The sequence below is a fragment of the Rattus norvegicus genome, chromosome 1 (assembly GCF_021556685.1).
Source record: "Rattus norvegicus strain SHRSP/BbbUtx chromosome 1, alternate assembly SHRSP_T2T, whole genome shotgun sequence".
NCBI lineage: Eukaryota > Metazoa > Chordata > Mammalia > Rodentia > Muridae > Rattus > Rattus norvegicus.
In genome coordinates, this window is record NC_141534.1 from 45,420,923 (window position 1) to 45,448,060 (window position 27,138).

General features: G+C 41.5%; 2 protein-coding genes across 4 annotated transcripts in view; one reads left to right on the forward strand and one right to left on the reverse strand.

Annotated features, from left to right (window-relative positions):
* Positions 1-7,538, forward strand: part of Oprm1 (opioid receptor, mu 1) — a 253,689-nt gene extending 246,151 nt beyond the window's left edge. For 2 of the 3 annotated variants that reach the window (NR_027877.1, NM_001038601.2), the window contains 2 exon segments: positions 417-510; positions 5,766-5,866. Coding sequence is in view for 2 of the 3 variants with exons in the window: in NM_001038601.2 (NP_001033690.1) it covers positions 417-510; positions 5,766-5,831 (160 nt within the window). In the remaining variant the exon portion in view is untranslated. 3 annotated transcript variants of the gene reach the window in all.
* Positions 1-27,138, reverse strand: part of Ipcef1 (interaction protein for cytohesin exchange factors 1) — a 202,924-nt gene that overhangs the window by 157,187 nt on the left and 18,599 nt on the right.

Here is a 27,138-nt window from a genome sequence, read left to right on the forward strand (position 1 = left end):
TGCGCCTTGCTCCCCTCAGCATGAACTAGAAGAATTGATGGCGATACAGGAAGTCACAGGACAGCAATGATGCCTACATTTTAGGGGTCATCTCCTGGGGCCAGACAGTAAGAGCAACCAGAAATCTGAGCTGTATTCCAAGGAGTATGAGAATCTCCAGCACCAGAGACTACATGATCCAGGCAGTCCTCCAACCCTGAAACATGAGTGTGGTGTTTTTAAAATGTACCTCTGAGTTTCCTGTTCTCCAGACTGCTGGAGTGTTTTTCTTTAATCCGTAGCATAGAATTAGCCACATTTCAGTCCTTGCCAGGAACATTAAATCCAACCGACTGCACCTCAACCCAAACGCTCTGTTATGATAAAATTATGTATGAACTACTTTTAAAGACCTATCTCATTCCTCTCTATTCTAGACCTAGACCCTGTGGAAGAACGTGGTCTTTGAAATCGCGTGCAGAATCCAATGTGGAGCACTTCCATTGTGGAGCCGCATTAATCTATAACAATGTAAGAATCACTAATGTTTATTTCAAGGGTTAAGTGCCTACAGGCAGGTGACATTAAAAAACTAAGTAAACAAGGGGTTGGGGATTTGGCTCAGTGGTAGAGCGCTTGCCTAGGAAGCGCAAGGTCCTGGGTTCGATCCCCAGCCCCGAAAGAAAAAAAAACTAAGTAAATAAATTCCTTAAAGTCCCAAGGGCATCTTCAGGCCTAGAGAAATATGTCTTTGCCTGGTACAGAGAGGTTGGAAAATGCAGTCCCACTACAGTAAAAGCACTGTGAATATCATTGCACAGAGCAGCATTATCTGCCAAACTGGGTACATGTCACAACATAGCTATCTGCAAGCTCAGAAGAGAATACTCACTGGAACCCAACTCTGCCAGTGTCCCTCCCCAGTCTCACAAGCATGGAGAAACAGATACACTTTGCAAGAAGGCACCTCTATAGCGTTTTGATATTTCATCCCAAGCTGGCTAAGATACATGGAATAAACTTGCCTATAGTTTTCAACCATGAAACAGACATTTTCTTATTTGATTGATGTGATCATGAGTCTATGGCTAATTATTTCCTACCTTTGACATTAAAGTCTTAGAAACCAGAATCTTAAAAACAGGGAGAAAGGGGGTTTAGCACTGAGATAGGATCTTGTGTAACTAAGGCCAGCTTCAAATTCTCTACGTAGCCAAGAGTAGCCTTGAACTCTTGATCATCCTGCCCAGTGCTCCCAAGTGCTGAGAATAAGGTGTTCACCACCATGCCCAACTAGGATCAGAATTCTATCCTATTTCAGGAAAAGCACAGAACCATTCCACGAAAACCACATATCAATTCATTTCAGAGATACTGACACAGAGGGTACATTGGAAACATGGCTGCCACCAGTCTAGTAGGTATTGGTAGAGGAGCCTCAGCGCCCCGAAGGCTCCTTGTTCCCTAGTAAATCCCAAGGCCCCTGCTCACTCCAGTTGCAGGTCTTCTCTTAGTTTGTTGCATAAGAACACACAACATGTCACATCTTTTCTCCAGTGTAAATTACGTCATACCACATTGTCAAGGAAAGGACCAGATGGATTTTTTTGATGACCCAAAGAATTTGGGCAGGAGAAAAAGTCAAATCTGGAGCTTCATGGACCAGGTGAAACAGTCTTTTAGGAAAGAGAGCTAAGGGGCCCTCTTGGGTTTGGAGTTGCTCAAGAGAAAGGTAGACTAGCTCAGTGGGATGACACAGATAGAAAGAGATTTCTAAAGAGCTGGCAGTTTAATTGTAGAATCAGGCTTGTAAGTAGACACTTTGTATATAGTTCAGAGAATAAAATTACCTCACTGAGCTAGCAGGGTTTTTTTTTTTAACCTCAGTTCCTGCCCCCAGTGTCTTTATTGGCATAAATATTAGATCATTTAAAAGGTTAAATATTACTCCTGATGAACTAAGTTTAATAAACCCAGAACCCATGTGAAGGTAGAGGGAGAGATCTAATTCCAAAAAGTGCACTCTAGCTTCCACAGGCACTATGAATGTGTCCCCCAATACCTACCTACCCACCCCTACACACACAATACATGTAATAACTACAAAATGTTTAAGACTATAAAATTAACAAATATGCACAATTATGTTTAAGGTTTTATACATACACACACACGCACGCACTTAAAATTTATATCAACTCATAATCTTGCATATGTAATTATATTCATTGGGTTCATGGTTATCACCAAAGTAACTGTGAGCAGAACCGAAGAGGTCTATACATTTGGACGAAGAATATATCTTCATAGTCACTAACCTCTAACAGAAATTTAGCATCTTCAACTGTATATGCTGGCCACAAGCCACACACCTTAATTTGTGATTTCCCATCCCCACCCCCACAATTCCTGGAACCTCCATTGCCACTTGAGTTATATACAGATATCTTAAGATATCAGGCTTTCTCCCAGCTCATGCTGCTGGATATGTTAATAAAGAAGCACATTGCTCTAAATGCACTTCTCTTGCTGTAATATAAGATTCCCCGACATGGAGTAAGCTAGGGAAGAGAGGATTGGTTTGAGCTCACAATTCCAAGTTACAGGCAGCAGTGCAAGGAAGCCGAGGCAGCAGAAACTTGAAATGGCAAACCTACAGAAAACAGGAGAGAAACAAAGGCAGGCATGCTCAGCGATCAGTCGGCTTACTCTCTCTACACTTAAACAGTCCAAGACAAAGAAATGGCTCCACTCACTGGCAGACTGGGTCTTTCCATACCCATTAGGGCAATCAAGACAATCCCCCACAGACACACCAACATGCCAATGTTATTCATACAACCCCTCACTGAGACTCATCCTAGGACATTCTAGGTTGTGTCAATTGACAGAACTGACTCTCATATACTATTGGTCCATGGGTCCTTTTATCTCTTGATTATTATATTTTAGACACCTGCTCTCCATGAAATAATTTGTGGTTCGCCCAATGCATTGAAGGACACTGTCCTGAAGACCTGTAAGTTTCCTTTCATTATAAAGAGCACAGAACAAGTTAGGTTTCTGACATAAAAAATCATTTAACTGGTATCATAATAGGTGGCTGGCCACTCTAGTTGAAATCTATAACTGACTAACTATGGAATGGTAGCTTCACCTACTTATAAATCACTGAGGGCCCCTTAACTAAAGTGAGTATATATTCTAGCTCCTGTGGTGATAGAAGACTATGTATAGCATACAGGGAATTCAACATCTATGGCTTCCGTTGACATTTGCAGCTTCTGAAAAGGCATGGAAGGGCCCTGCAAAACTTCACTCAGAAGAAAAGACAATCCTATTTGGTTCAATGTTCAAATGTCTCCGAGAAGCTACACATCCTTTGAAATACCTCTCTGTATTCTGCCAATTATCTATTTTCTACCTCCTTTTGTGTGTCAGGCTTCTTCTGCATTTTTATCAGACATCCTGACACTTTTAGCATAAATGGAGTAGGGCAGAAACACAAGGAACTGAAACAAAAGGCTGTCAGTGTGGTTACACACACACACACACACACACACACACACACAGAGTGGAATAGCATTTAGGTATTATTACAGTGGTCTCTACTGGGATTGGGGCTTGATGAATGTGTCAGTGGACAATTTGAAAGGCAGGGTATTTGTGGTAAGAGCACCCCGTGAAGGCATCCACATTCCAAGAGTGTCTCCTCTGAGATTCAAGTAGTAAGACAATAAGGACCACAGTGGTAAGGGTGAAACGGAGGTACAGACTCCCCAAAGGGATCAGCTCACTGGAAAGCTCGCCCTGAAGGTTCCTCTGCTACATTTTCATATAAAGCTAAGCTCTGGAGCACACGGCTTCTCCCTGAGTCTCTTTCCCTGGCTGATTGGAGTAGTCAGCTCCACACACACACACACACACACACACACACACACACACACACACACCTTCATACCTAACTGCCTCCCCATTCCAGACGGGCTGTGGTTAGGAAACAGGACCAAGGCTAACTGATAAGAGCACAGGTTGTCTCTTTGTCAGTACACACCACTGAGTTTATTAGATAGTCGGGCTCCTACCATTGTACGCAATGACATTCTCATGATGGCAGTTGAACAACTGCACATATCATAAGGGTACTATTTACCTTCTACCCGGGAGGGTCTGCAGCCTGAAATTCATTTCCACACATGACTGTGGTTCAACAATAAAAACCCCACTTACTTGCTTGGACATACTATAGGAGTAATACCCATGAGGCACCCTTGGTCTGAATTAACGTTGAGATCTCTGAAATCTTTTCTCTTTTTCTTTTTTTTCTCATCTTTTCCTTTTACCTTTTACTGATTGCTGTAATTCCGCCAAAGACTTCCTTTTACCCTCCCATCAATTTGTAGATGAGACAAGCACCATGCATAACAAGTCCCACATGAGGGCTTTCGGGTATGTTGCTTGGAATAAGCATGGTGTATGGTTCCCGTTGTCAATACATCTCTATTTGTGTGCTGACAAATTGAGTTGCTGGTTCACTGATGTATGCTAGATGTGTGCATCCGTGTATCAAAGATAACTTCCCAATGAAAAAGACTTTACGACACTTGGTTCCCTGTGGAAATCATCCAGGCACACCTTACTCCTCTGTCTAGACACTAACCCTAGCTTATCCTGGGTTTTTGGCTGACAACAGCCTCCATTGAGTTAAGATTTCCTAAAATATTCACAGCCCTCCAGTCTGCAACCAATAGATATTTCCATCAGAAATCTGGGTCACACTGTCATTTTTAAGAAGAGACAAAACCGCACTCCCCACTTCCTCTTTTGTCTGCCCTTTATCTGTCTCATTCGGTTGTGACCAGGCAATATGGACTAGGGACTGTGGATACTTCGGACCCTGCTGCCTCCAGCTATCTGAGGGACTTTGGGACAAATGCTATTCACCCCACACCTCAGCTTCCTCACCTATAAAGTGAAATTAATCAGTGCAATACAATACCATAATATATGCAATATGAAACAGGGTTTCTAAAGACTGGGTGACATCGTTACCATGAATTTACCCAGTTGGCCTTACACTTCTTAGTAGGAGTGTAATTATTTGCTTTTTTTTTTTTTTAATCTTTTCTTTTCCTGTTTATAACTCTGTGGCACCCAAACACCTTCAACATTGTTATTATCGTTAAGGAGACACAACAGGACAAGTAAATCTTTCTTTTTTTTTTTTTTTCTTGACAGCTCAATTCTCTTTTAATTCTTTTTTCTTTGTTTTTTTTTTATTTTTTTTTTATTAACTTGAGTATTTCTTATTTACATTTCGAATGTTATTCCCTTTCCCGGTTTCCGGGCAAACATCCCCCTAATCCCTCCCCCTCCCCTTCTTTATGGGTGTTCCCCTTCCCACCCTCCCCCCATTGCCGCCCTCCCCGCAACAGTCTAGTTCACTGGGGGTTCAGTCTTAGCAGGACCCAGGGCTTCCCCTTCCACTGGTGATCTTACTAGGATATTCATTGCTACCTATGAGGTCAGAGTCCAGGGTCAGTCCATGTATAGTCTTTAGGTAGTGGCTTAGCAAGTAAATCTTTCTAATTCCTGTTCAGAACGTGAAAGCAGCAATGTGTCGTACCGTCACATGGCCACCGTAGACACGGTTGGCTTCTTAACACTGCGGCTTTTCTCTTTCCTCTGCCTGCTGAGTCACTCCCATGTTGATGACATAGCATTAGGAGAAAGGACACTGAGGTGGCTCATTTACTTCGCTTTTTACCCATCATTTACTTTTAAAGGAACTAAAAATAGGGCCAGTGTCCTGGCTCCAGATGCCTGCGCACGTGCTCGTGCGCCCCTGGTAATGAACACGGGCTCCGATTCTGAATATCCTTCTGTGAGAAGAGTCTCGCTGTGCACCTCAATTCCCTTCTGCCTGTACCACACTCTCCGTTGCAAACACGCATCAAAATGGACTAAAAAGCATGTCTGACTGCGTGAAGCTCTTTTTCTGTGCTAAAGCGCTCTTATGAACGGAGAGCCTCAAAAGGCCACACCTATGTCGAATATTCTGCCTGCTGAGAAGCTGACTAGAACTTCCTTTCTACACAGCTGAATATTGCATACCAAAACCAAAATCATCTCGAGCCGATGAGTCTTAATAGCTATTGATTAGCCACCTTTGTATCTAACCCAGCATCCTTCCTGCTTTTAGGTAAAACCTGTAGAATATATTAATTTCTGACAGCCCAAAGGCTAAGACTGTCACCAGGCAGCATCTAGAACCTCTTGAAGGCTTCTCCCTGATTAGCTGTAACCCCATCTGCTGTCCCCACCAACACATTTGTTAAATGCATTGATTTACGTGTTCTGCTATGGAATGTATCGTCCTGGGCAAACAGAATCTGTCTTCTCAGACCACAATTACTTTTTCTTGGCTTGGAACACACCAGCTCGGAGTGAGAGCAGGGGTTCTTGCTGACGCACCGAGACTGTGTATGTGAGTTACCTTCCTGAGCAGCATTCTCTACTACTCATTGACAAATACCAACTAGAGGCAAACACACCCCTCCCACAAGGATTCCACCGCTAAAAAGACAAAAGGCGTTTCCGGGCTGTTGTTCATGGTTCCCAATGCTTGTCCTGTACATCGTAGGGGAAAGGTGTGTGAGGGGAAGAGTCAACTGTGGAAAGAGATGTGAACAGAATAAGGGCCCAAAAGGTGAGATGGATTCGCTTAAATCCTTCCCAAGAGACTTTAACGAAGGCTCAATTCTAACTACTTACTGCTTAATCCATCTTTGTATGTACAAACTTATCCGAAAGCCAACCTTCTTCCCCTCCACCAATCAAAGATTCACGGACAACAGAGCGCAATGCATGCTTCTTCTCCACTTCAGACATCCTGAAAGAGTATGGTCCTTCCCCAGCAAAGCCTACCTTTGTTTTGGTTTGTCTTTGGTTTTAGAGTTGATTAAGAAAGGGTTTTATGGGGCTGGAGAGAGGGCTCAGTGATTAAGAGCTCTGACTGCTCTTCCAGAGGTTCTGAGTTCAAATCCCAGCAACCACATGGTGGCTCACAACCATCTGTAACGGGATCCAATGCCCCCTTCTGGTGTGTCAGACTAAATAAATAAATCTAAAAAAAAGAAAAGGTTTTACAAAGAACATACATGGGCAGGACCTAGGACTCCCTGCACATATGTAGCAGATGTGCAGCTTGGTCTTCATGTTGGTCCCGAACAATGAGAGGGGGCCATCTCAAACACTATGCCTATATATAGGATATGTTCTTCCAGCTGAACTGCCTCAGAGGAGAAGGGGAGCGGGGAAGGGGGAAAGGAAAGGGGGGAGGATTATGGGAGAGGGTGACCAGGAAGAGGGCAGTGAATGGGTAAAATATAAATCTTTTAAAAAGAAAGGGTTTTTAATATAGATTTGAACCCGGGTATTATTGGCTGTTTCATTCAAAAAGTTACATGAACTAATAAAACTTGCTGTGCCTTTGTGTCTTTGAGGTGAATTTCATCTAAACACAGGGATGCGCTAGTGAGAAGTTTGGAGGTGCAGGCTATGCTGGAAGACAGTGAGAGTGAGGAAGCCTTCCAAGTGTCTCTCACTCATAAAGGTTAGGAGTTATAAGTGCAATGTCTAATGTATTGTTCAGTTCACAGTATTGCATGTTTTTATGTGAATGACTTGGCAATGTGGACACAGCTCTCATCTCAGTGTGTGCAAATAAAAAAGGAACCCTCTTAGGAAGCACCTAGTCACCTTACATGAAGAGTTTCATAATGTCACAGAAGAGGAAGAAAGCCAACGTTTGTTATGACACTCTCTTCTAAATAATGTAATTAGTACAAATAAAGAAAAACAAACACGGATCATGTACCTAGTGCCTCTCCATCTCTCGAGAGCGCTTCATCTGAGCTTGGTGGTAACGTCAAGCTACATCCCACATCCTTACAGCCCTCTGGAACCTCTTTCCTTTAGGTTAGAGAAGCCTGTTCTGTAATCTGTCCCCTTCTGCTACTACAGATGGCAGCCTCTCACAACTTGCCATTGGGAAAGTCTGCTTGGAAATACTTGGACCAATATAAAGACTCATGTCAAGAGATATTATAGAAGAGCTGAGAGCAATTTTATGGATAGGCAAGTGAGCAGAAGCTCAAACGCAGCCGAAATTTCATACAGAAATGGTAGAGGGATGCTACTGACTAGCGTGCTCTTTATCCTGCGTGTGTAACTGGCTTCCATACTCAGTTCAGGATGCTTGCCCAAGGATGCTACCACCCAAAGTGAACTTTGCCTCCAACATCAATTAGCAGTCAAGAAAATGTCCCAGAAATATGCTCACAAGCAGATCTGATCAAGGCAATCCCCTAAATGAGATTTCCTGGGATAACTCTGAGTTGTGGCAAGTTAACTAAGAAACCCTGTTACCAAAATCAGGAGAGAAATTATGAGAAAATAATACTATTTTTAGATGCTAACACACACACACAAAATCTTATAATATCATCAAGTTATATCCCGTGATATGTCTAAAAGGTAATATATCCCAGAATTCAAGTTTAACCTATTTTAAAAAAGACAATCACTATGATTTTGCCCAATGATGAAAAAAATAGAAAATAATTTTAGGATCAGCTCAGTAGATACAAAAGAAGCATTTAATAAAATTCAATACTCATTTGTGATAAAATAAAAATGTAATTAGTCTCACAGAAAATTATGAACTGGAAAACTTCCTGAAAAATGATGTCACTAAAACTGCACCCCACATTGTAGTGAATGGTACAAGATTGGCCATTCACCCATTGAGCCAGCAGCACTACCAGGGAATGCAACCTTACCACTGAGAATCTCCATTCAGAATTGTTCTGGAGACACAGCCAATACACAAATAAAAGGAGAGTACATAAACCATATCAATAAGGATTGGGGCATGAAGCTCAGTAGTAGAGCATTTGCCTAGCATACACAATATCCTGAGTTCGAGACACCCCAACAAAGCAGGGGAAAGGAGAAGGAAGAAAAGGCCATGGGAGGGAGGGAGGGTAGAAGAGAGGGAAGGGAGGAAGGAGGGTGAGAAACAACATTAGGCAAACTGATATTCCTTTTATTCATATATGTCATAGTCCATATACAGCTATGGACTGCAATCGTTAACATTGATTCTCAACTTGGAAAGATTATATATGTGTGTGTGTGTGTGTGTGTGTGTGTATACACAGGCCTGTGTTATTTTAAATACCCTGACACTAGATGCAACAAAATGTCCATCAAGAAAAAAGAGATAATGTGACAGATTTATATGAAGGAACACAGTAAAAAAATGCAAAGAAGCTACTATTGATAACGCAGATGACTGATAACTTAGGCTGCCCTTATACACAGTGGACTTCGGAGCATGTATTCTGAGGTGAGAGCAGCAGGAGGCTCTGAGCCCTTCAGAACCACTGAGTAGAGGGAAATCAGAACCCTGGTCCCCTGTGGGAAGAGGAAGAGGTGACACCGGAACTGTAATGCGCTCAATGAGGAATATCCTTTCTTGATGACCGTGTGGGGCTCCATGCCAATGTGCATGGCTCACCCACATCCCTTATGAAGGCCATAGATGGATGACGCAATGCGGACGACAGAAGATAATCCTGGGACACTGTTTTGGTGAACCTGAAATTAAACTTGAAAACAAAAATAAGGAAATGGGGCATTTGACTCTTCCCCCCCAGAAGAGAAGCCAGAGCAGCCTCGGATGACAAAGGCACAGTCCGAGTTCATTTCCACCTTCAGTCACACAGTGCCTCTTTAACAGCACATAGTGTGCACATAGCATGCATTTGATGGTACTCATGCCTGTCCCTCCATTTGACCATAAACAAGATTCAACCTCACCATCTGCAATCGATGAACATGTCTAACACCAGAGTGTTAGCAGTGAGTGAGGCAGTGCGTGCGTGCGTGCGTGCGTGCGTGCGTGCGTGCGTGTGTGTGTACTTGTGTGTATGTGTACAGGCATATGTGCATAGGTGTGTGCCAACATGTATGTGTCCATGTGTGTGCACACATGTGTGTGTTTGTGAATGGGACAAGTAGCTTCACCTCCTATTTTCCAGGATGAATCAGCAGATCTAACTTTGCCCGTTAACTGGCTTTAGACTCTAAGTGAAGGTAAATAATGATTTGTGTCACTTCTCCCTGCATCCGGTCAGGATGAATCCGCCTGAAGTGTAAGTCCCCATCTCATCTCTCTTGGTACTCTGCCTATAATTGAACGCACTGCCTGGAACTGAAAGGAAGTATACTAACTTCCTCCCTAAGCCTTCCCCCTTATTCCTCTGCCCAAAATCGTGAGCTATTTATAAAACCTCCAGTCTCCTCATTTGGTTCTACTTAGCTGAACTCACAAACTGTGCATGGTAAATATCAAACCTATAATTTGCGGCTTCCTGTTTCCCAGGTTACTCCCAAGAAGCCTGTGTGTGACTATTTTCCTAGTTAAATATTTACACACATACTTGGGGTCCATAGTAGTTCATATTTGACAGGATTTAACATTACCTCCATCTGCTTCTCATCTAATGACTCGAAAAACAAAAAAGTGCCAACTAACATTCTTTGAATTTATTTGTACAAAAACATTGTCTTCACTCTTGTTCTGAAGCATTTTCTATAAAAAGGAAACAGAACTTGCTCCTCCTGCCCCACCCCTTCCCACCCTTTCTAGATCCAGGCTTCTCTTGATCATCAGAGTGATTACTTCCCGAGCTTCGTCATAGAATGTTTCAAGTCTTATTTTTATCAGTGTGTGAAAAGCACAAAGCTCAATTGTGATACGAAGGGAAAGAATATCATGTTTATATCTTAAACAGACTCAAAAAGCAACAGCTGGCTTTGGGAACGGCCCTTCAGGTTTAGCAAGATCAAACTGGCCCATTCTCGCTGCTGGTACCAACTGCTTGGGGTCTGTTGCACACTCCACAGGTGCAGCTCAGGCATGGGCCTCTGAGAGAGAAAATTCTCAGCGTTTACAGGTCCTATCATTCCTTAGTCTCTAAAAATTCAAATCGGAATATAAACACGTGTCTTAACTCTCTCCTAACAGAAGAGGTCAGTGGTGTTTTTGACGCATGCATTTTTAGCACAAATAGAATACATAGGTTACATACAACAATATGCCTTTCACGACACTAATTCAAAATAAATTGGTTTGAGCTGACTTTCAGTTCTGTTGCTCTGAGTTTCAATATGTAAATCTGATTCCTCATCTTTATTCATATGTGGTTGTCTAAGCCAATGACAAAAGGAAGTAAGAAAGAGTGAAAGCCAGAAGCTGACCAAAATCTGCGTGCATCAAAGAAATGGAAATCCAAGAGATGACTGTTTTCAACGATTCTGAAACACAATTTTCCAATCTGTGTCTGACTTGAAAACCTAGCTGTTTTCTGTCACGTTTGCTGTCTACCTTCCTTTTAGACACCTCACAGCTCAGTAGACTCTGGAAAGAGGGGGCTGGAGAAAATAAAAGATGAGATGAGATTGGTCTTGACGGCCCCCCAAAAAAGCTTTGTCATCAAGGATCTTTAGAAACTCAGCTCCAATAAGAAACGTAAAGCATCTGACAGTTGACATATTCTCTCAAGACTATTGGTTGACGCTGACAATAGATACTTAGGACATTCGAATTTATGATACAATGTGAAAAGTTCTTGTTCATGATGTCTCAGTAAGTCATGTCCTAGGCTAGAATGTATCTCTCAACCAGAACTTAGGCACACAGAGAAGTGGTCCTTGTAGACAATTGCTTTGACACCCTAACTGTCTATGTTGGCTTTAGAGTGAGGCCTGCCATTATACTTTGTGAATGAATAAAATCATACATGTTGCAAAGTATTTGCACTTGTGAATATATATTACACAGTATGTAAACACTCTAGGAAATTACTTAGGTGAATGTTCAAATTTCTTTCTTGCTCTTTGGAGAAATAAAATATGATGAGCATCAAGGCAGAAGGGTTGGTTCAGTCTACTTAAAGTGCTTGCCATGTACACTTAGGGACCTGAGCTCAGTCTCACAAACCCATGGGAAATAACTGGGCATGGTGGTAGGTGCTTGGAGTTCCAGCTCCAGGGGGTCACTATCTGTCCAATTTAGCCTAACTAAAGAGATGTGCTATCTCAAAACAGGAGATGGACCATGCCCTGAGGAACAATACCTGGTCTACACACACTACACACACACATACACACATTCACAGGAACATGTACATACGCACATAAAAACATAATGAACATCAAATACACTAAAGCAAGCTTTCCAAAAATCTGTTTCAAGAGGTAGAAGAAATGATCTTCAACTTTTAAAAATGCAGATAGTGGGGGTTGGGGATTTAGCTCAGTGGTAGAGCGCTTGCCTAGGAAGCGCAAGGCCCTGGGTTCAGTCCCCAGCTCCGGAAAAAAAAAAAAAAAGAACCAAAACAAAAATGCAGATAGTGAGACCTTGATACCAAAACCTGACTTAGCATTATAAGAAAGGAAAATTGTAGGCATTTATCACTTCTATGGTTCAAAAATTCTTGGCAAACAATTGACAAATTGAATTGTGCAATACATAGAAAGTATTATAACTATATAGAATGTATTTCATGCTTAACATTTTCTAAATAAATCACTGTAGTAACAGGAGAAAATGGAAGGAAACAATATGATTGGATCAGCAGCTATAAATGTCTACTTGCCAGAAATTTACAACACAGTCATGATTAATACCGAGCAAATAACACATGTCCAGGCATGTAAGCAATAAGAAGAAATGCCACCTTAAAGGATCATATATCAAAAAGGTAATATCACATCTATGGTGACATGTTAAATACACACCTACAGTTGGGAACTAAGGTATCTTATCCCATTACTCCTACTCTAAGTTTGCTAGTGGTCTATGCCAATGCAATAAGATAAGAAAAAGAATTAAAGAGGGGAAAAGAGTGTTCCTCAGAAAGAACTTTGACATTGTTCTTAAAACATTCAGAAAATTATAACACATCTATACAAAGCTCTCAGAAGTCATCTTTGGATTGGGAATGTCCTGGGATTAAAATAAAAGTTTTTATTATCTTTCTATAAATAAGCAAAATTTTATTGAGGAAATAAACTTCGGGGGATTTTTTTCACCCTTATTAAAGCTAGCAAGGCATGTATACTGCAAACCCCTGAATGCTGATGAGGAAAGAGCTAAATAAATGAAGGGATATAAGTGTGTCTGTGGATTGAAAAAAAATGGTTTCTCACAAATAACTCTTCCCCGGATAGGTCTTTCTATTTAATTTCTTCCCATTCATAATCATATCCTTCATTTCCAGTAGAAATTGGCAAGGCGGTTCTAAAGTTTTCAGGGAAATTCAAAGAACCTGAGATAGAAAATTCTGAAGAAGGAAAAGAAAGGCAGGAGACCCCTATTACTTTTTTCCTGTTTTTAGGTTTGTGGTTAAGACGTCTGTGGTTAAGAGCTGTGACTGTTGTTCCAGAGACTTAGGTCAATTCCCACCATCTACACGATGGCTCACAACCATCTGTAACTTGAGTTCCAGGGAGTCCAACACCCTCTTCTGGTCTCTGTACATACTAGGCACATGTGTGTGGTATGCAGAACACATGTAAAATAATAAAAAAAATGCAAAAGCATAGGCCATCGAGTTGGATTTGTTTGGCTTTCTTTTCTTTTTTGCCTGCTTTCTCTCTTTCTTTCTTTCTTCCCTTCCTTCCTTTCTTTCTCTCTTTCTTTCTTTCTTCCTTTCTTTCACATAACGACTTACAGACAGCTGTGCGCCTTCATGTCAGTGTTGGTAACTGAATCTGGGGTCTCTGCAAGAGCAGCACATGCACTTAACCTCTGAACCACCTCTCCAGCCCCTCCTTAATTCTAGCTCATCAGAAGTTAACATCACTGTAAAGCACAAATAAATAGAAAACAAAACTTAAAAGAGGTAACCCAGTCACAAAAGAACACACAAGGTATGCACTCAGTGATAAGTGGATATTAGCCCAAAAGCTCGGAATACCCAAGATACAATTCATAGACCACATGAAGCTCAAGAAGAAGGAAGACCAAAGTGTGGGTGATTCAGAGGGGGGAAAATACTCACAGAAGGAAATATGGGAACAAAGTGTGGAGCAGAGATTGAAAGAAAGGCCTTCCAGAGACTGCTGCACCTGGGGGATTCATCCCATATACATGCAGCCACCAAACCCAGGCGATATTGCAAATGACAAGAAGTGCATGCTGACAGGAGCCTGATATAGCTGTCTCCTGAGAGGCTCTGCCAGAGCATGACAAATACAGCAGCAGATGCTCGCAGCAGTCATTCAACTGAGAACGTGGTCCCCAATGGAGGAGTTAGAGAAAGGACTGAGGAGGAGTTGAAGGGGATTGCAACCTCATAAGAACCACAACAATATCAACCAACCAGAGCTCCCAGGGACTAAACTACCATCCCAAGGGTACACAGGGATGGATCTACAGCTCCATCGGCATATGTAGCAGAGGATGGCCTTGTCAGGCATCAGTGGGCGGAGAGGCCCTTTGTTCTGTCAAGGCTTAATGCCCCAGTGTAGGGGAATGTCAGGGCGGGGAGGTGGGAGAGTGGGAGGGTGGGTGAGGGAGCAACTTCATAGACACAGGGGGAGTGGGGTGGGACAGCAAGTTTCAAAGGGGAAAGGGGATAAGATTAAAAATGTAAATTTTAAAAAATCCAATAAAAGGAAATTTTTTTTAAAAAAAGAAGCACAGATTTAGGTATACAATCCTTCTACAGCGCAAGTGTTCTCAGTGGCCACTCTCAGTGTCTGTACTTAATTGTGATCCCTTAAAAGTTTGTGCAAACTGATTCTCCTGTCTTTAAGCAAGCTACAGCCTAACAGGCAAAACTGACACATGAGCCTCCAAGTGCTACTCATTTAGGAGAGACTTGGCCCAAAATGTCCTAGATCAGGGACCAGCAAACTGCAGCCAATTGGGCACATCAATACATTTTACCTGTTTTTGTAAATAAATATTCATTGGAAGATGGAAAAAAAAGTTTGTGCGAATAACGATGCTAAAACTCCCATGATTCCTCTTAAGACAAACAACAATGGGGTCTGCTCTTCCTGGGTCTGTTTCAGCCTTGGAGAGGAGGACCTACTGGCTACAAGGCAGGGAAGAAAGGAAATCCTACAGTGGGTGAAGGAAAAAGAAACATTGTGTCTTCAGATGACACTGAACATTTGAATAAAAATCCTGTGGTGCTTAGGGGAAAAAAAAGGAGAAAAAATATGAATAAAGTCTTGGGATAGAAAAACATTAAATCCTAATTTTATGTCTATATTCTAGCAACAAACTATTGAAATTGGAATTATAAAATGCTTAGGATCTCATTAGGTAGGGATAATTCTAATAACGCATATGAAAGATTCTAACAGGAAAGCATAAAACACTTCTGAGATCTCGAAAAAACCAGGTAGCTGGAAACTCGACATTTTAAAGTATCAATTCTTTGCAGCTTGTTCTCCATTCAACCTCCAATCAAAATTCCATCAGCCTCTTTTATCATGCAGAAATTAAAAGAGTGATTCTGATAGTGTTATGAAATACCAAAGACCTAGAGTGCATAAAACAATTTTAAACAAGAACAGTAGACCTGTACCCATGATTGAAGCCTCGCCAGACAGCTCGAGTATTCAGAAGAGCATGGCGTGATAGAAAGATGGACAAACAGATCAACAGAACTCTGTTTAGAAATAGGCACAGACAAAAATATCTCAGTGGAAAAAGAATATTTTCAATATAATAATAATAATAATAATAATAATGATTATTATTATTATTATTGCTGGAACAACTAGCTAGCTACAAACCATTTTTGAACTTTGGTCTATCTGGAAATCAACAAGACTGAGACCTGGACTGTAGCTGCGTTGGTAGAGCACCTGCCTAAATGTCACAACACCCGTCATTCTCCACCCCCACCCAACGCTGAGTACAGTGGTGCACACCTGTCACCCCAGAACTGAAGCAGTGGAGGCGGGAGAACCAAAAGTTCAAGGCCATCCTTGAGTATATTGGAGTTCAAAGCTAACCTGGGCTACATGAAGACCCTGCCTCAACAACTAACAAAAAAAAAAAAAAAAAAAAACAAGAAAACAAAGAAAACTAACAAAACAAAATTAACTTGCAATGAGTCACAGATCCAAATATAAAATCTAAATCTGCAAAACTAACATAAAGCACAGGACATTTTATCAAACTTGAGAGCTTCCAAAAAGACAGTAAGAAAATAAAACGACGTGCTATATTCCAGGGGAAAACATTAGCATAGAATACACAATCTTTTAATAGTGATGAGAAAATACATAAGCTACTTTCAGAAATGGCTGGAAGATACGCAGAGACATGTTACAACTGAAGCCCTGTCAAATGACTATAGGGAAAGACATTTAACATTTATCCATCTGTGGTAAATGAATTAAAAATGGTGTTACCACCTACACCTTCTAGAATAATTAAAACCAAATGATCGTGCGAACCAAGTACTGACAAAGACCTACAGCTGTTCGAATTCTCCTGCACCAACTGTGGAAATACAAAATGGTTTAATCACTTAGAAGAGTTTGACAGGCTGTTAAAACCTGAAATATCTTTGACAAGCCAGCCAGTTCTCCAGATGTTTGTCCAGAAGAAACAGAAAGACGTCTGTATGTTCAGACTTGTTTACAAAGGCAGGCACTTTATTTTTGCTAACTAGAAGTTGAAAACTAACTTGAGTATCCATAACTAAGTAAATAAAGAAATTATGGTTTACTTGACCCAATACTGGCCAACTGTGTAAGTTAAATATTAAAAGGAACAGCTACAGGTAATCACATGGACAAACCTCAGAGTCGTTATGGTAAGTGAAATAGGTTCAACATGAAAGGGAGCATTAATTCCTGGAAAATTCAAACACAGCCAGTAAAGAAAGCATATCGGTGCACTCCTGAGGTGCAAAAGTAGATGATAGAGAGGGAAAATGCACTTTCTAGAAAGCATAGATGGTTGCACGGGTATACACACATGGCAGAAATTATCAAATTGTTTGCCTTTCAACATGCCGTTAATCTATTGTGACTCAGAAAACTGTTTGGATCTTATTTTAAACATCCTTTTGGATGGAATTTGGCTCCATAAATTTGAGAAACGGGAAAAAGACCGGAAGGGGCTGAGTGAGGGGGAAATGTGAAAGGCAAAGTCACACGGCACAGTGGGACCTGCCATGTCTGTCTTAGCTCTGGCCAGATGCCCGGAACTCATTTGTGGAGGCTCAGGACATCTCTTGTTTATATGAACCGGTCCCTGAGCAGAGCAAGGAGGCCCAGTCTGTCTCTGGCCAGGTACTCTCTCTCATTATTTTAATAATGCTAATACTGGGGTTGTATGGATCAAGGTGGTAATTTGTACACCAGAAAAATGACTTCTCTGCTCCCACAGAGAAAAGAGTAAAGAGTTCATTAGATTTATGAAATAGTCCATTGTGAAATCTGCCTGTCGTCCTTGGTGAGCTGTCTCCCCAGATGTTCGGCCTTTATTAATCAGATTGTTAACTTTTTTTCATTATTTAGGTTTATGAACATGTTACGTATTTTGGAGAACAGTTCACTAGCAAATATGTCTTTGGCAAGGCTGTGGTTTGTCTGCTCAGTTTCTGGCAGGATATATTTTAGTACCATTTTGAGACTTACTGTGTGTTCAGTTTACCAAATGAAAATATTACCAAAAACATTAACTCAGTGCATGCACAGCTACTCAGATGCTCACTGCCATTCACAGCCATACAAATACTACATAGAGAGAGATTAATTGCATTCTTTAAAAACAATTAAGCTGAGCTGGAGAGTTGCCTCAAGTGGTTATGTGCTTGCCTCGCAAGCCATGAGGCACGAGTTCAAACCCCAGAACCAACACCAGAAATCCTAGTGCTGTGAAAGCACAGACAGGTGGGTCCTTGGGGCTTATTGGCCAGCCAGTCTTACCAAATCTGATATTTCTAGGTAAAAGTGAGAGCCCCCTTCTATAAATGTAAGCTGTGTTATTAAGGAATAACACCTGAGGTTGACCACTGACAGACAGACAGACAGACAGACACACACACACACACACACACAGAGATACACACAGACACACATAGACACACACACACACACACACACACACACACGGGGAGAAAGAGAGAGGGAGAGGGAGAGGGAGGGAGAGAGAGAGAGAGAGATTAATTTTGTTAACATTGTTCTTTGGGGAGTTAGATTTTTCTCCATGTGGCTACAACATCCCCAAAATCACAGAGTAATGGAAAAGTATTAATGGCAGAAATAAAATGATGGCATTTTAGAGATTCCCTCAACCCCAGTAATGTCCAGGGATACTTTTAAATTATGCAACTGAAGGTTTCAAACTGAAAAAAAGAAAAGAAAAGAATTTGTTGAGGCTCAAGTAAAAATAAAACTGTCAAAATCTTGCCTGTCGGGCCATTTTTCCTACTACTCACTTGCTATGTGACCAACCCTATTCGTCAAAGAAGGCTAAAGCTGGAGACCTGAGGATCACATGGTTTTTAGTGTCCAATAACAGTTACTTCAGTGAGTGAAGGGTCTCACGCTGATAAGGAAAACCCTACTTGGCTGTGATTTCACAAGTCCTTCATGGCTCTACTGACTCCATAGTATACTGGTGTCCTTGGGGTAACTTGTCTGGCCTTGATGAGCATCCTTAGTTCCGGGGTGACTGTGCACACCAGGATAAGGTCTAGCCCATCATCCTTACTCACATCAGCTTTCTCAGTGGTTATGAACTCCTAAAGGACAAGCGTGGTCCTTTTCTGCTTTTCACTTGGAGTATTGCTTTTAATTCCTTCATATCTTTGACAGATGCTAGATTTTTCTATATTGAATATGTTCCATAGGTTCTTCTTGAAAAACTATATTTTCTTCAAAATAACAAAATTAAAATGAAAGAAAGCTAAGAACAAAAAAATGATATAGCATTTATTCCTCTTAATACGTTTTGCCCAACACCAATTCAGACCAGTATCATCTGGAAATGATGAATTACCCTGTCCGCCAGTTTTTCTATATAGAGACAGTAACATGTACTTAAGACATACGACCTAGGGAAACTAAGTGGGAGACTCATGTCAACTGCTTGATTTGTATCTTGGTACATGTATTTTTACTCAATAAATGTTGGCTACTATATTTTTAACATTTCTTTTTATAGTTGAGAGGGGTTTTCTGAACAACACTTAAGATCTAAGTTCCAAAAGAATTTGTTAGTGTCTGTGAAGGAATGATCAAGAGAGAAAAACATTTCAGCCCATGACAGTGAGCTCACTTCCTTGATATTTGAGACTTTTCAGAGACAAGTTTTAAAAGACCAGAAACCAAAAGAAAAGATAACAAAGAGCTTAAAGAGGCTGTTCACAGAAAAGAACAGCAAATGACTTGTTACTGTGTGAAGACAGTCGCCGCCAAGCACAAAGAAACAAAGAGTAAACTATCAATAAAGGTGATTTTTCATTTACTGGAAAGCAATCCTCAAAATACAGGCACAAGATGGTTACCATGTGAAAGAACCAGGATAGTGTGGAAAAAAAAAAAAGACTAAGTGTCTGTATTCACACACACACACAAGCGCTCGCTCTCTCTCTCTCTCTCGCTCTCTCTCTCTCACACACACACACACAAGCTCACACATGCATGTGTGTACATTATTCTATACACAGTCATCCTTTGGTATCTGTGGTGGTTTGATCCTCGGACCTCCATAGGACACTAATATGCACAGCTACTAGACTCCTAGACTCTGCTGTATAAAATGATAGCATTTGCATTGAATCTATACACATCCTCCCGTAAAGTTTAAATTCTCTCTAAATTGCCTATCATGCCTAATCTGGTGGAAATGCAATGAAAATCGCTCTTATATTGTACTGTTCAGTAGATAATGACCTAGAAGAAGTCAATGCATATTCATTGATATTCAATGCATATTTTTTTCTAAAATCTATTTTCTCTCCAAGGCTGGTTGGATCTCTGGAGACAGAACTGCAGATATGGCACTGACAAGATGGCTTGGGAGGTAAAAGTTCTTGCCACTCAAGCTTCATGACCTCATTTGGTCTCTGGAAACCATGTTGAAAGGAAAGAGCTGACTTCTGATGTTGTTCCCTGATGCACCTCCACAAATGCACATTCCTGTGTACACATGTATGTGTGCTGGCAGAGAGAGAGAGAGAGAGAGAGAGAGAGAGAGAGAGAGGCTCTCAATAATAAGTAAAACTTTAAGTAAAAAATTTAAAAAGAATGATGTTTCTTGTTTGCTACATCTAAACTCTTCACCTATCTAGATCTCCCATACCCTTCTCCAGGGTCTAGCCTGACCTAACGTTTCTGCAAGTCCTCTCTTTCGTCCAATCTGTTCTAACCACATCAGACTTGGAGAAAAAGAAATCCACACAGTCAAATATCATTGCAAAAGCATGAAATGCTGCAACAATATGGAAAAAAAAAATCAAGCCAGTATCTTCTCTCCAGAATGAACCAGTTCTTTGGAAATGTTTGCTAAGGAGAATTAGCTAGGCAAAGCCCAGGACACAGAATTTAAAAGAATAGTCATAGCCAGGTGTAATCCCAGCACTTACTCAGGAGACAAGGAAGGCAGATTCTGTGAGTTCAAAGCCAGCCTGGTCTACATAGTAAATTCCAGGAAAGCCATTGCTATGAAGTGAGACCCTGCCTCAAACCAACCAAACAAACCAACAATAGACTTCAAAAAAGATTTCAAGGAGCTTAAAGAACATTCAAAGAAGCCGCTCAATGAAATCCAGAAGAAAGAGCATTAGGGGAAGAGCGCCTGAGAAAGCACGTGGTGGCAGAGATGGTGAGCCTGCTCAGGACTTGAGAATGGAACTCAATAAGGAGAGAGTGCACAGAAGAGAACTCAACGGGAAAATGAAGATGCAACTGAAAAGCCCATAACTCAACCAGAAAACCCAAAGGAAAGCCTTACAAATAAAATGAATAATCGTGTAGAAGATAGAACATGAGGGCTTGAAGATAAAGGAGAAGATCCTTTAGACTAAACAGGCAAGACACAGGGAAGGAACATACACTTTCAAATGTGGGAGACGCTGAAAAATCAAATCATAGGCAGAGATGAGGGAAAAGAATCCGAAGTCAATGACATAGACCAGCTCATCAATGTGATCATAGAAGAAAATTTCCCAAGACTAAGGAGAGACACATCAGACCTAGACAGATGTAAGAAGTACACACAACACCACCTAGATAAAATGAGAAGAGAAAATCCCCACGACGCTGAACAGCAGTGAGTGCTGGATGACTGGTTAACTATTGGATAATCAAAACATCATGAAGGAAGAAGAAAAAATTAAAACTTCTCCAGGCAAAGAAGCATGCACCCAGAAGAGGAGAGTGGGAAATTCTCAGACACCAGGCTATGCCCCCCAAAAGGTGTCAGCTCAGATTCCAATCTGGAGGGAAAAGTGAAATAAAATTGTCTTTCAAATATTGACCACGGGCAGTGTTTTTAGCACCTATCAACACGAATGACTCTTCACAAAGCGTTTTCTACAGCTTACATTGGTCACCAGTCAGTATCAGCTTTGTACTTAGAAGGGTCAATCGCTTTCAGGGTCATGAATAGAACAGATTTTCCAACATCAGAGTTTGACATGACCACATCTCTGTCTTAAATATTTCCTTTCCTTTAGCAAACTCCCAAGCCCTTTCTGGCCCAGCCTGGGGCCTTGGTGCTGTGAAAAATTCTTATGAGCTCCCTGCTAACCTGCAGCTTCCATTTGTAAAACTACAAAACATACCTCTGTTCCAAGGAAGCTCACCCTCACATACCTCTGTTCCAAGGAAGCTCACGCTCAGACCCCTGGGGAAGAAGAGAGCCAGACCTTGCAGGGCTGGAAGAGCTTGAAACTCAGTAATTCCCACCAGATTGCTTCCTCCTGAGGATAATCCTCACTGCTGCTAACACAATGCCAGAGCAAAATGGCAGAGAAAGTAAACAAAACCCAGAGACACAAAAGAGACCCAATCTGTGCCACGCCCCCACCCATCAGCAAGGCCTGGGAAGCAACGTGCTTTGAACAGACCAGCAGGAACCTATGAAATTATAGCTTCTCTTTCAACTGAAACTCTGCCTACAGGAGTTGTATTGCAGGCCACGTGAAAACCATCCAAGAACTTTCACTTGCTGAAGAGGCTTTGTTTAGCAGAAGCAGGTTCAGCCATGGAAGGGAGGGGTTTGGGGGAAGGCTTCTTAACTTCTGCTTCTCTCCTAATTCTGTGCCCGATTTCTAGTCTTTTCTGCGGCAGTGGAAAGTGGAAGCTTGTTTATTCCTGAAGCTGACTAAGCATTTGGACACCCTAAGTGTCCCAATGTGACAGGGGTGACAAAGCAATCCTTGGTCTGGCATCGAGAGCTGTTATCAGGAACCCTACCGTGGTTTTCATTTAGAGCATGCTAGAAAAATGCAACTGAAATCTTAGAAACTGTGGCATTTTCTTATTTCTTTAAGCAGCATCAGAGCTGTTGACCATTTTTTGATTATTTGACCATTTCTTGATTATTTGAAAATCGTAGCCTTCCTTGGAAGGCCTCTGAAGGACAAACAGTTACCTGGCCATTTAAGCTCTGATATGTCAAGAGGCCAATATTGGTCATTTATTGTGATTGTGTGGTTCAAAGGCTCTTGATTAAAATGTCTTGAAAATCTTTGAAAGGCTCTCCTTTGTCAAGCTGAACGGAAGACAGGAATGTTCTATAAAGACTTTGTTCCTATTAGCACATCTCCTATGCTAATGAGAATGCTCTCCCCACCACATCACACACAGATCCCTAAGAATAGCCATGGAGTGCAAAGCCAACACAAATGGCCTATGGGCCTGAGAGAACTTGTCATTCTGTAACAGAGGCTTAAGGCAGTCAGGGAGATGAGGCAAGGAAGTTTGGTGTTCCATGGGAGTACCATAGGGTCAGGAGGAGCTGCCACCAAATTTGTACAGGGCCTAGGACAGACAGTGTAGTTCAGTCACTGCATACTGTCTTAGCATGCATAAGCTGAACTTCCTCAAAAGTATATGTGTGCATGCTTATCATGCATCTATGTGTGTGCATACTTATATGTGCATGTACATGTGCACATGCATATGAGTATGTGCATGCTTATGCATGTATGTGTGCATGCTTGTAGATGTATGTGCATATGTGTGTGTCTGTGTGTGCATGTATGTATATATTCTCCTACAGTGTCTTGACTGTCTGATCTTGAGGCAGTTCTAGAATACATCCTGGAAAGAATTAGGCAGAACATGAAAAAGTTCCATCTATAGAAATCCAGAATTTATCAGTCCTTTCTTCAGGAAATACATGGGAGCCTGAGCTCCCAAAGCTATACTACTACCATTGCCTAATTCTTGTCAGAGTAGACTGAAGTAAAGTCATGGATCAGGCACTCAAGCAAGCCAACTCATATACACTACAAAGCTCTCAGGTCAAACAGACCTCGCTTCCAATTCTGACTCCAGAGTCAAAATATTAGCACTGGAATCCTAATCTTACTCTTTCTCCCAGATCTTACCCAGATTCTCTGCTTCTGACCCTGTTTCTTTGTGAGAGAAAGGCAGCAAACTAAGTAACAATACTGATGCCTAGTGCTTTTTGATCAAGAAATCAGGTAATGGATACAAAGCTTCCCATGGTGATACTAAGTAGCCACCAGAGTATTGAATGTGTCCATCTCTGGGCACCTGCCAATCTATACAGTCCCACTGCATTGAGAGGCCACTTAGACTCCATTGTTTACCTTTCCTCTAGGCTTCACCTCAGCAGCTCTCACTGCACCCAAAAGTTCCAGAAATTGTCTAGGACAGCTCACTGCCCGAGGACAGCCATCCACTGGCATGGATAGCTTCGACCCTGGAATGTAGTAACAGTCTTATAAACTGCTGAGAGCATATTCAGTTGAATCAATTTCTTAGACATAGTGGGAGATTCTGTTAAGGTAAAAAAGTAATGACTGCAACAACAGCACTGTATTTGTTCACTCAGAGACCTTTTACCCACGCATGTGTGTGTGTGTGTGTGAGTGTGTGTGTACATGCATAGACACAGAAATACCACACATATAGAAAGAGAAAGGAAGAAGGGAGGAAGGGAGGGAGGAAGAAGAAAAGAAAATGGAGACACACATTGTTATAAGTCAGCCCAAAAGAGGAGGCTCTCCTGTGTACAGCATATAGATCGATTGCAAGCACAGTAGAAAATGAACAAGCCCCACATCTAGGACTCTGCTAACACCAAGATCAAGAACTGAGACTTGAAGTCACTCACCAGGGAGTCCACAGTCTCACCTGCTCAGTCCCTTTACTCAGCCTTGGTAGCTCTGTGGCTTCTCAGCTCAGAATAACCAGGAGGTCTGCTTCCACTCTCCAGACAACTGATCTGCCGGGAACTTTGTCATGTTCTCTGGTTCACAAAAGAAACATACGTAGCACTCGAGTGCCCAGTTCAAACCTTGCTCAACAAGTCCCCGGGCCCTAGGCAAAGCCACCCTGCTTGATTAATCAAGCTGAAAATTCAAGTGCAAAATAATGTCAGAGGCTGTGCTCCAAAGCAAACCCCAGATCTACCTGGATAATGCTGCCCTTATTTACAAGGTAGTTCAAGTTCAGGTCCTTCTTTGGGACAGAGTGGCTGTCTCAGGACCTGACCCAAATGAGGTAATGTTCATTTACATGACTACAAAGAGATCACAAGGTGATTTTGCCCATTGCGTTTCAATGAGACATCTTAACACATTCCCTGGGAAGTATTATATATGCTATGTGCTCTGGGTAAGTGTTAGAATGCTTGTGAGTGAGCCTTTGCCATTTACAGGAAGATGAGTAACTTCTATGCTCACTAAGGAGACCCATTCTTTATCTCTTTGGTCAAGATAAAGAGAGAGGTTGGGGATTTATGACCCTACAAGGACTAAAAGTAAAGTCTTTATTCCTCAGGCTCCTCGTGGATGGAAAGAACACAGTTGTCAAAAGTGACCTGCACGCTGAGTGAATGAATAGAATGTTCCTGCCACGATCATAAATTTTCTACTTTAACAGAATCTCCCATTGGGTCTAAGAATTTGATGCAACTGCATAGACTCCCAGAAATCCATAAAAATGTTACAATGTTTCCAGTCTGAGCTATCCAAATAGAATAGTCACAAGGAGTCTAAAAATCTATGGTTTGACGTTTTCAAGCAGTTTTTAGGATTTTTTTTTTAATCTTTTCAAAGGAGTCGGGGTTTCCTCCTTAAAACACAGCTTCACACATCACGCACCTGTCTTTCAGGTGAGTTGTGACATCTTGTATAGAACTACTGTATGCTTCCGCATAGTAAAGAATGTTCAGTTTGCCAGGGTATTTTAAGTTGATTCCCTTCTGAGAGGTCTGTATTACTCTACTTATAACAAGACTCAATATTATCTACCTACATATATACCAAATCCATGCTATATGCCACCACTGCCATCATCTACCTCACTATAAATATTTGCATATGTTAGGCGGTCATGACTCACCTTTTATCCCAGCAGTGGGGAGGCAGAGGCAGGTGGATCTCTGAGTTCAAGGCCAGCCTGGTCTACAAATCAAGTTCCAGGACAGCCAGAACTGTTATACAGAAAAAAACATGCCTCAAAAAACAAACAAAACAAAACAAACAAGCAAAAAATATATTTGAGGGGTTGGGGATTTAGCTCAGCGGTAGATCGCTTGCCTAGCACGCGCAAGGCCCTGGGTTCGGTCCCCAGCTCCGAAAAAAAAAATATATTTGAATATAAGTGGCTAAATATTCTGTTTCTTTCTGACATTAGGTATCAGAGCATAAAACTAAGAAAGTAGTTTCCTTCATCACAGAAAATTAATAATTCTGTCCTGTTCAAATGTGAATAGTCACAAAGTCCCACTAAATGTTTCAAAGCAGATTATATAATATTAACAAGAAGTCAAAGAAATTGAAGCTCAGCCTGATGACAGAGACTTGCAATCCTAGCTGCTCAGGGGGCTGAAACAGAAGGGTGACATAGTAAGTTTGAGATATGTCTGGACTATGTAGTGAGTTCAAGGCCAGTCTGGTCAACTTAGTGAGATGATGTCCCAAGACAAAGCAAAAGCCAACAAGGAAAGCTGGAGATAAAAATTAAGGGCAGAGAATTTGCCTGACATGCAAGACCGTAGCTTTAGCTCTCAGCCCCACAGAAGAAAGAGGAGAGAAATAAGAGAGGAAGGAAAGAGAAGGAAGAAGGGAAGGGAGGGAGGAACAGAAAGAGGGAGGGAGGGAGGGAAGGAGAGAGGGAAGGAGGGAGAGAAGGGAGAGGGGGGAATTCAAGAGGTAAAGCAAAATCTTGTTCTAGCTTTTCACAGATTAAATGAAGTAGCTTTCTGCAGTAATGTTTTTCCATTAAAAGTCTGTTGTTCTGCTAGTGATAAGCGCAGTAAATGGAAGTGGGGTAATTTAAATTCTGCTGAGAGGGGGCTTTAAGAGATTCTTCTGTTGCAGAGGAACACAAGAATGAAGATCTTACCCATGGAGGATGTCACTGAAAACTCTTTTAAGAACCCAAATAAGTTTATGCCTCAAAGTGACCAACAGCTATAGGAAAAAATGTATATGTATATAGATATATAAAAAGAGAGAGAGTGGGAAGGAGGAGAGGGGGAGGAGAGGGAGAGAGGGGAAGGAGAGAGAGAGAGAGAGAAAGAGAGGGAGAGAGAGGATCTAACATGTATTAGTTGGGAAATCTCTGCTTAGATTAGGGCCTTAAGTTTTTTGTTTGGAGGTCAACAAGATGGCTCATGGAATGAAGGGGCTTACTGACAAGTTCTCTGACCACACATACACCATAATGGCATTTTCAGGCACACACACACACACACACACACACACACACACACACGAGTTGTAAAAAAAATAATGTAAAATTTTGCATTTGGAACCGAGTGCCATCCTGTACACTGCCCTTCAATGCATAGTACTTCAATGTAAAATGTACAAGTTGAGAGAATAAACATCCTTCCAAACA